Source organism: Artemia sp. Qi Xiang Cuo, chromosome 2 (assembly GCF_049724085.1).
Source record: "Artemia sp. Qi Xiang Cuo chromosome 2, ASM4972408v1, whole genome shotgun sequence".
NCBI lineage: Eukaryota > Metazoa > Arthropoda > Branchiopoda > Anostraca > Artemiidae > Artemia > Artemia sp. Qi Xiang Cuo.
In genome coordinates this window covers 65,934,091-65,944,959 of record NC_142795.1, presented here as the reverse complement: position 1 = coordinate 65,944,959, position 10,869 = coordinate 65,934,091, and the positions used below count along the sequence as shown (strand labels likewise).

At 32.8% G+C, this 10,869-nt stretch overlaps 1 protein-coding gene across 1 annotated transcript; it reads right to left on the bottom strand.

The window, feature by feature from the left end:
• Positions 1–489: 489 nt before the first annotated feature.
• LOC148955511 (uncharacterized) lies at positions 490–8,998 on the bottom strand. Its single transcript, XM_089102628.1, has 3 exons — positions 8,973–8,998; positions 4,595–4,737; positions 490–783 (listed from the first exon to the last, which is right to left on the bottom strand). The coding sequence occupies exons 2-3, from the start codon at positions 4,718–4,720 to the stop codon at positions 601–603; spliced, it is 309 nt and encodes a 102-aa protein (XP_088958754.1). The 5' UTR covers positions 4,721–4,737; positions 8,973–8,998; the 3' UTR covers positions 490–600.
• Between the last annotated feature and the right edge of the window lie 1,871 nt (positions 8,999–10,869).

Genomic DNA, 10,869 nt, shown 5'->3' with positions numbered 1-10,869 from the left:
GTCTGCATGAGCACACTGACGAGGAAGTGCCCATTTTTTTGTAGTGAGCAAAAATCCGGAACCATTGTCTGATGGTTTTCCTCAAGTTTACCACTATTATTTGGAAATACTGTCGACTGATATATGGTTAGAATAACAGAGAAATGGGCAGATAAAGGAGACCTAAAAGTAATTAGGCGGTATAAATTTAGAATTGGTACTTATGACAAGGAGACATGTCAAGAAAACAATTCTTACTTTAAAATATGTATAATGCTCCTAATTAACATATTATCCAATGGGAGAACCTTTATCATCAAGTCTTTCCTCTAAAAATCCTTTTTTTTCAACTTAAAAGAAAAAAATTACAATTTTTGCCATGCTCTCAACCAATGCGTAAATCTTTTGAAATTGCCAATATATAAATTGCCAATATAAATTAGCCTATAATTATAGTATTATGAAAAAACTGAAGGAAAAATACTGCAGTCAATTTTATTTTGCAAAAACGGAACATTCTATTATAATTGAATGTATAACAAAACAACATCAGAAAAATTCGCTTTGATGCTTTTACATATAATAAAATTAAGAGGGAAAAAAACTAAAAAAAAACATCATTTAATTTTTATGTAATATAAAATAATACACAACAACGGCAGAAATAAAAATAAAAACAACGGCAATTATTGCAATCAAGCAAACTGTAGTTTGATAGTTACTAAATCGCTCCACTTGGATTGAAAGATCATTTTCCATTTTAACATATGCGTCTGGACGTGCTACGCAAACCAATGCTTCAATCTGAAAAGAAATAAAAGATCTACAAATAACAGTTCAATAAGGACAAATCTTTTTATTCGACAGGTAATCGTTCTATCCAGGTTGCAGCGGTAGATAGTAACCTAGTAATAGACGATTACGTCTGTTCTAAGAAATGTAATAACTCCTAAAAATAGAGTCAATTCAAAACAAGAAGTATTATATTAGAACCGACCTGTCCGAAACCCTGAATAACCAGGAAAATATATCAGCTTGAAAATCAAGAAAAGTGGCTTTGAAACCTAAGGCTCATCTTCCAGCCAAAATTCCTCTTGATGGGTATGATCAGCATCAACGTCAGTATTTTTACATTCTTTTCTATCTCTATGCTAATCAGAGTGTTCTTTGTGAACGTCAGGAGGTACAATTTTGGAGTCAAATGGCGTTTCAGAGTGCCAGATAAGTTGCTTTACAAGCATTAAACAGCTAGTTGTTTGCATCAGAGAGTGATTTCATAATTTGGTCTTAATATTAATGAGCAACAAAAACTGCCTCTTTTCAGCTGCTAATGAGCGTGGCATGCCACACGACAAGACAACACAAGTTGCATGTATTCTTTCCCTTGGCATCATTATTTTTTTTTTTAAGGCAGCTCTAAAAACTGACGGATTCATTTTTGCAGTGGTTACGTCGATTGCTCGTTCTTTGAAATTAAGTTCTTCACAGTTTTTGAAATCAAATTCTAAACGTTAATTTTTTTTTTTTGCAGTCAATTTTATTTTGCAAAAACGGAACATTCTATTATAATTGAATGTATAACAAAACAACATCAGAAAAATTCGCTTTGATGCTTTTAGATATAATAAAAGGAAGAGGGAGGATCTTTTGGTTCTCATAATAATCATAATGTGAAGGTATATGCTGTTGGGGTTTTATTTATATATATATATATATATATATATATATATATATATATATATATATATATATATATATATATATATATATATATAAACAGCCGTAGGCTTGGGCAAACTCCATAAAAATGCATATAGTTGATACTGTTTTAGTCTCTTGATAGAAAAGAGTTAACCTGGAAAATTATATTTGGGAAAAACGATTTGGCATAGCGGGCCTAACCTAATACAGGCTAGCCTTTTGAATATTTTTGTTGAATCAAGAAGTTTATTTAGTCTGTTAACATTCCTATACTAAAAATAAATATTACTATTCCAAGCATATTGCCTCTCTTGGCAGGCGAATAGTGTTTTTTTCTTTTTTAATAAATGTATATCTCATATGTCTCATTAGTGTGTCACTAGTAGTTTTTGCGCTTCAACGGCTGCAATGAATTGTTTCTGTGTGAATATTTTTGTGATTTTCTATTTTCGGGAGCCCATTGGTGTTAAAAAAAATCATATCAATGACTACAAGTTCGTCCTTAAAGGGTTGTCTTTATTTACAGGACCAGCAGGAAAGATCAACACAACAAAAAGGCTTGTTAGTGGATTGAAGAATATTTATTATAACCCTTTATGATTTATTAAATTTATGAACACCAATTTACATGAAGCAGTGCTACCTAACTAGGTAGTGTTATGGTGGCATTAGATAAAGAAACAAGTTTTTTCAACCGAAAGTAAGGAGAAACATTAAAACTTAAAACGATCCGAAATCATTACGGATATGAAGGAGGCTGCCCCCTTCTCAACACCTTGCTCTTTCCACTAAAGTTTGACTTTTTATTGCAATTATTTAAGAATGTCTCCTGAAACACAATAAGAAAAGTTTAATTAGGTACCGTAATAAGCTTTTTTAAAGTTCTAAAAAACATTTTAGCGTAAAGAGCAAAGTATTGTGGAGGGGACAAACCCCATCACATCCATGATAATATATGTTCGTTTTAAGTTTTAATGATGCTCCTTACTTTCAATTAAAAAAACGTGTTTGTTTTTAATTCAATTTCTGATCACTTTTTTGAATAATGCCGAGAAATCCAGCTCCCCCTCCATTGAAAATTTCCTTACCCCACGAAAAAATTCTCCATGGAATGATCCTCCGACTTACCCCCCCCCCCCCTTCCCCTGCCAGAATCCCCCCCCCCAAAAAAATATACATATATATATCCGTATACTCAAGGGCGTAGGGAAGGAGGGCAGCTGCCCCCCCAGAACTTAAAATTTACACTAGATATGGCTGAAAAAGCTGTTGAAAAAAGGTAGATGGCTAAAAAAACAGTTGATAAAAGGTAGATGGCTGAAAAAATGGAATGACAGAATAAAAGTCAAACAAAAAGCAACTATCAATAATGTCTTGGAAAAATTTAGCTCTAATCCAAGAAGATTGATTAATGCTGAAGCTTATTGATGATTTATGATTTTTAGTGATTACTTATTAATAAAGATTTCATAAGTATGATAGAACTTGCTGGCAATGTAAGGTTTTGTGAACTACCAATGTTACTTCAGACCCCGCCCTTCATCACAACATTGGCTCCCCCCCCCCTAGAGAAAAATCTACGTACGCCCATATGTATACTTCACAATAGTCTATACTATATGTAATAAATAGGTTAATTCGTAGCTTGCAGCCCTTCCCCCGAGGGCTGTGGGGGGTCATCCTCAAAGACTAGATCTTTGACTATGCTGAACAAAATAGATATCTAAAAATTTTGATCGGTCAACTTTGGGAAAAAAAGGAGCACGGAGGGTGGCTAGCTGCCCTCCAATATTTTTGATTACTTCAGAAAGGCACTAGAAATTTAGATTTCCGATCAAATGAACCCTCTCCCGATCTTCTAAGATCACTGGTTTGCTGCGATCACAACAGGGAAAAACACACACCAAAAAAAAATAAATAATAAACGCGCGTCTATGATCTTGTTTCTCGCAAACAGTGCGAAATTTCGTATTTTTGTATATAGGAGCTTGAAACCTCTAAATTAGGGTTCTCTGATATGCTGAATCTGATGGTGTGATTTTCATTAAGATCACTTGATTATTTTAGGGTGTTTCATCCCTTTTTCCAAGACTTGGGCAAATTCTCTCAAGCTTTGAAGTTATGATGGGTAACATTAAACTTGATTAGTTTTACATATTTTGAATAAGCATCAAAATTTGATTCAATTGATGTATCCATTGTTATCAAGACTCTGCTTCTTAGAGATTCGGTTACTATTGAGCAGCATTGCTCCTTACTGACAGTTTGTTACCACGAACTGTTTGAAACCACAATAACAAGGCAGCTGATTAGCAGCCATATTATGGAACATTTGAATCGATAATAAGAGATTGATCCCTATTGATAATTTTGGTGGTTTTTTTTTTTTATAAAATTCTTAGGGAAGTTCAGTAAAAGCTTCGACATTTAATGATCTGCACATTGTCAATTTAGACTAGCCTAGTTCCTTCCTTTGCTCCTTTCCCTTAAGTCGACAAAAATATTAAGGTAATTTCTATATTCAGTTTTGCAATAGCATCTTCTTTGCTGAATTGATTTTTTCTGGTGTATCTTAATCAGGCTCTAAAATTGTTTTGATATAAATAAAAATAAGACCAGGCATATACGCAAAATTTTAGCTAACCTTACAGCAAAGATAGATTTACACTAAGTAATATATTGCTAGTCTTGCCAATTACATAAGTGCAAGCTATATAGCTCCTGATTCAAAATCATTTCTTAAGATGAGGAACAAATTATTATTTTTATTTATCACCAAAGAGATAGTAGTAAACCTCAAAAGATTCTAGAGCCAGCAGTTTTTAGTACATTATTACTATTTTGTTAATAGTCATCATTTCTCTACGCTTAGAAAAAAAATGTTGGCAAAATATTAGGTCAAATTCATAAATACCTTCTTCTCTTCTTCTGCATTATCGAAATTCATTTGGATCTTCAGTAGTTCAGGATAACCCATTTCAATGCTAAGATCATCTTCATTCTTCTGGACCATGGCTTTTTTCATTGGAACTTTGGGCATAATGAGGAACTAAAAATCTATGATTAAAATATATGAACTAAAAATAAGAGCAATAATATTTAGTCAAAAAAAGAAACCAAACATCACTAAAGTCACAATAATTACTCATATAGCTTACACATTTTGAGCTCGCTGAATTATAATCTTTCAGCATTTTTTATATCAAAATTTTTGTTTAGAAATTGCTTTCCTAAATTTTCAGGTTGATCTTAGACAGAAAGTGCATAACCTTTTCGGGTCAGCTGTTCTATCCCGCAAATGTTTTCCTGATTGTTTTTTTTTTTTTTTGCACACTGGTAGGAGGCTACCTTGAATTAAAATTTTAGGTATTTTGGAAACAAACAGTAAAAAACTTCAAGATCCTTCTCCCGCCATATATCCCTGTGAGATACGGAGCATATCGTGAAATTATTTAAGTAATAATTGTCTGATTAGTTATTTTTTTTCACCCATGTCACATACAAAGATGACATCTGTGGAGTAAAATAATGAGAAAAGAGAAAATACACAATAATTATACAACAATAAAATTAACTAAAGAGACAAACTAAAGGATGATAGGGCAAAAATTAGTAAACAAATGAATCCGATAGGTTTCCATGCAGCATGGTCAGATTTGATGTTATGTTGGGTTTTTCCAACTTACAAATTATTTTACTATTACCATGTCAAGGGGGAAACAAAGTAAAAATTTACAATAGTAAAAGTAAAAATTAGGGATGATAAACAATGAATTAGTAATAAAAAAAAACTACACAAGAATGGTTCTAAAAAACCCTTTCCAAGACCAAAATGACATCTGGAAGAAAAGGTGCTTTGTTTTTTTTTTTTTCTTGATCCAAATGAAGATGTACCCTGTTTTATATATACATATATATATATATATATATATATATATATATATATATATATATATATATATATATATATATATATATATATATATATATATATATATATATATATATATATATATATATATATATATATATATATATATATATATATATATATATTTAATTGATAATATCTCAAATTTATTTATTTTTTCAAGCAGGGATGCCAAAAAGTTAATTATCATTTGAATTAAAGCAGAGACGGTTTCCTATCAAGGTGTTATCCACAGGGGAGAAGGGGCGAGGGAAGTATTAGGGAAGAATATGACAGTTTGGTTGCTACCAGTAGCTACTAGGTGGAGTATCCTATGAAAGTGTACTGTCAATGAGTAGAGAAATTAAACTTGTAAATTTAAGCTGTGATTTGAGAACGACTGACGAAAACATTAATGTTTGTGGTCAACATTGATTGCACTGGCGGCGTGCTGCCGACATCTTACCAGTGGCGCACCGCCGTGGTTTTTTTTAGCCCCTCCACCACAAGTCTTCCCTCATCAGCGTGGCACCGGGATCTATATGTATATATTCTTTCTTTGTTACAGGATAGACTTAACACCTACTTTTTCCTCAAAAATGGTTATTCCAATTGATATAGAATAAATAATATAACAAATTTATTCTAAGGAGTATCAAGTAGCCTTGGCTATGCTTATTTCCATGGTGAAAGTGTTTGAAGACTAGCTTCAAAACAAAGACACATAGTGTCTTACCAACTAACCCTTCCTCATCAACTTAGGCTATACAACTGCTTCTCAATCTACTATAATGCAACAAAAAAATGCAACAATAATGATCAGAACAAATCAAAAATGAAAAAGAAGAACAAATAAATATGTGTTTAGAAGATATGTGGCAGTGAGAACAAAGAAATATGTGTAGTTAGAAGATAAGCAGTAACAAGAATTACAAGCAACAGCAGAGCAGGAATCAGAACATTTCAAAAGTGAAGAGCAAAGAATTATAGGGTAACCATAGTAGACACACAAAAGCTAGCATCAGTACCCCAAGAACAGAGTCCCCCATTTTACCAAATGATAAAAAACATAACCCAATGTGGTCTCCCCCTGCCAAAGGTGGAACATTTTGTGGATATTAGTAGTCAGGGATCTAAGGGGTTTGGTAGGTTAATTAAGGTTATGCCACCATTAGGTAAGAGACTTGATGAGCTTAGATTATAAATAAGAAATCTTTGGTTTAGATGGGCCTAACAATGGACTGGACATACTAAAATTTTTACTGATGGCTCTAAGACTGATACTAACTCTGGGTGTGCTTTTACCATACCAAGACTAAATGTTGCTTGTAGTTTTAAAAGAAGGGAAAATTGTCATTTTTTTCAATTGAGTTGGCTGCAATAAGGAAGGCTGTTGATTATATTAGAAATGGTTTGTCTGTAGGTCCTTATCCCCCTCCCAGCCCCCTTTTTAAGTTTCAAAAATTGTTTGTTCACCAGTAGGCTACTGCAACATTAGTAGGGCTAACAGGCTAACACAAAATCAGGGAGACATTTGACAGCTCCTTCAAAGGGAAATTAGAAATGTCTTTCGGGTGCCCAGTTCCTTGAAGGATGTCTATTATGTATTCAATAATAGTGAATGCACAAAAAAATACAAATGAATGTCCATTGTCTGATTTATATATATATATAATATATATATATATATATATATATATATATATATATATATATATATATATATATATATATATATATATATATATATATATATATATATATATATATATATATATATATATATATATATATATATATATATATAAATCAAATAAAAAATGTTTTAGATGGATTAGGATTATCATATATTTGGAATGAGGGGCTAGGACCCTCAGATCAGGGTGATACGTTTTTGGCTATGATTGTAGAAAGAATAAAAGACCAGGAAGTCCAAATGTGGACCCAGGCAGTTAAAACATCTGAAACATTGAAGTTTTATTCCCATGTAAAAGAGATATTTGGATTGGAATATTATTTTAAACTAGGATTACTGGGGGAGACATTGAGGACTTGGTTTCGGATTCGAGCGAATTGCCTGCCACTAAAAAATAGAAAAAGAGTATTTGAAAGAAATAGAGTGGCCCCAGATGCAAATGCGGATTACTCTTGCCCCAGATGTAACCTAGGTATTGAGGATGTGGCCCATATTCTCACCGAGTGCCAGCAACTTTCTATATTAAGGGAAAATATTTTGAGGGTGGTAACTTGGAGTTCCCGGGGATCCTGAAAACGACAGTAAAAAGGTCAATCAGGCAGTTATGTAAATATGTAAATGAAGTGTTGACATCAATGAGTGAAACTTGATATTTATGTTATTTTTCTTGTGGAGTGTAATTAAGAATACTGTTCTGTATGGCCTGTTTTTTGGCTTATAATAAAATTATTATTATTATTATTATACTGATATTTAATAATGAAAATATTAATATTACTTAATTTATTAAAGTTATAAAAGTAAAAACATTTATATTTTCTCAGTAAAGTGCAAATTTTGTTCTGGCCTTGGGAAGGCATAGGGGTTTTGAGCATTTCTCATGTTAATTTATGCATGTTTTGAGTTTGACTTGGTTATTTATTGTAATTTCTGTTTGTTTTGGGTTTCATTTATTTATTGATGCTGATTTGTGGTAGTGTCATGCTTGGTAGATTATTTGATTTTATTTTTGCTCATTTTTGGTTTAATGGAGCTCTAAGCTACATTTCTTTGAAAAACTTATTTTGTGGAAAAAGTTTTTTTAATTAACTGAAAAAAACAAGGAGATATGGCACTCTAAATTCAAATGTCTCTGTGTTGAATTGGAAATATTCGAGAACAAAAAACATAGTCTTAGTTTACAGCACAAGTGGTCTGCTTTAAATGACCCGGAGAAGGAAGACACAAGTAGCCTAGTTTCAATGTTTTGAATAGTAGGCCTATTCCTGACTCTTACAATAAAATGAGCATTTGTGGTCTCTCCTTTTTTGGTCTTGCATGTATATGCAAACATTTTGTTTTTAAGCATAAATATTATCAAGAATAAACTGAGAAGTCATCTTATTGATGAGAACTTGGAATCTTTGAAATTTAGTTTTATTTAGTGTAGCCAATTAGGCTTACTTATTTAGTGCAAAAAAAGTTCACTAAACAAGCAGGTATGGCTAACAATTCCTTAAATTTTTTTGTAATGTTCACATTTGACTCTTAGGCTAATAAGTTTGCCAACCACTGGCTTTGTCATTGAATTTAAGTTAACCCAATTAACCAACACTTTTAAATCATCCTGTAGAAGAGCAACATTATTTAGGGAAGATGTGCCCCTGTAAATCTTTACATCATTTTGATGTTACTATGTTGAACTACCTGTGCCAAATTATTTATAAATAAAGGTCCAAAATCATTAAATATATTTTTAATATTTTTGCGTCTTTCAAACCAGCGTTATCATAAACTAGTCTGAGTATCCAAAAGTGCTTCATTCTTAGCAAAAATTGTCCATCTTCAAATCTCAAAAACTAGAAGTTACTTTTTTTCCGCTTGCATTGTTAACCTGAATAAATAGGCCCGTTTTTTAGCACTTATCTTGCATCTTTCAGCAAAGATTATCGTTTTTTAACTCATCTTTGTTCTAAGATTAAATAAAAAAAAACAAGTTTTTTTAACTGAAAGTAAGGAGCGACATTAAAACTTAAAACGAACAGAAATTATTCCGTATATGAAAGGGCTGTCCCCTCTTCAACGCCTCGCTCTTTACGCTAAAGTTTTTTATTGTTTAAAAAAAATAGTCGTGAGAAAGTCAAACTTTAGCGTAAAGAGTAAGGCGTTGAGGAGGGGACAGCCCCTTTCATATACGGAATAATTTCTGTTCGTTTTAATGTCGCTCCTTACTTTCAGTTAAAAAAAAATGTTTTTTTTATTTAATTTTTGAATATTTTTGAATAAATGCAGGTTTTGATCTTGGCTCACAGTACATGAATAATTAAAACAAAATTTCCATATTAATTTACTTTTATTTGGTTAAATGGCTTTCTCGAAACTTGTTTCATTTTATTTACGAACGTTTTTATTAGTAATAAGTATACGTAACTTACGAATTAACTTACGTAACGAACTTCTATATTCATATATTTTTAATATGTATATTAGGGGGTTTGCCCCCTAGTCAATACCTTGCTCTTTAAGCGAAAGTTCAAATTTTGTTCCAGTTCTTTAAAAATGACCGCTTAATCACAAAGGCCGTTAAATAGAATAAATAGCTCTTATGAAAGTACTAAAAAATCTCTGGCTTAAAGAGTGAGGTATTGACTAGAGGGTGAACCCAATCATATATGTAATATTTTCTGTTCGTTTAAAGTTTTGATGTTACTGCTGTTGCAGTTGAAAAACTTGTTTTTTTATTTAATTTCTGATCTTTTTTTAAATAATGCTGGGAAGTCCGGTGTCCCCTTCATAGCAATGTGCCTTCCACCATGAAAACTTCCTTCATGAAAAAATCCTCCTACAAAACCCCCGACCCCAGGCACGTACGCAGGAATTTGTTTCGGGGGGGGGGCACATCCTTCAAACCCATTATTCTGTGAGAAAAATGAGAAAATTATGGGAAAATGAAAAAAATAGTGAGATTTCTGGGAGGGGGCGGAGGCCCCCCCTGCGTACGTCCCTGCCCGACCCCCCCACTACCAGGAAAAATCTCCCCTGAAAACGTCTGTACTGTATACTTCCCAATAACCAATACTATGTGTTAACATTGGGTAAAGTTCATAACTTTCAGCCCTCCTCCCGGGAACTTCGGGGGATTAAGTCATCCTAAAAGACATACTTATAATATTTTCGAACATGCTGAACAAAATGGCTATCTCAAAATTTGGATCAGGTGACTTTGGGAAAACAAAGAGCGTGGGAGGGGGCCTAGTTGCCTTCCATTTTTTTTGGTCACTTAAAAAGGGCACTAGAACTTAATTTCCATTCCAATGAGCCATCCCATGATATTCTAGGACCACTGGGTTGATATCATCACCCCTGGGGCAAAAAAAAATAAACACGCGCCCGTGATCTTTCTTCTGGCAAAAAATGCAAAATTCCACATTGTTGTAGATAGGAGCTTGAAACCTCTACATTAGGGTTCTCTGATACGCGGAATATGATGGTGTGATTTTCATTCAGGTTCTATAATTTTTAGGGGTCTTTCCCCCTTTTTTCGAAAATCAGCCAAATTTTCTCAGGCACGTAACGTTTGATGGGTAGAATTAAACTTGATGAA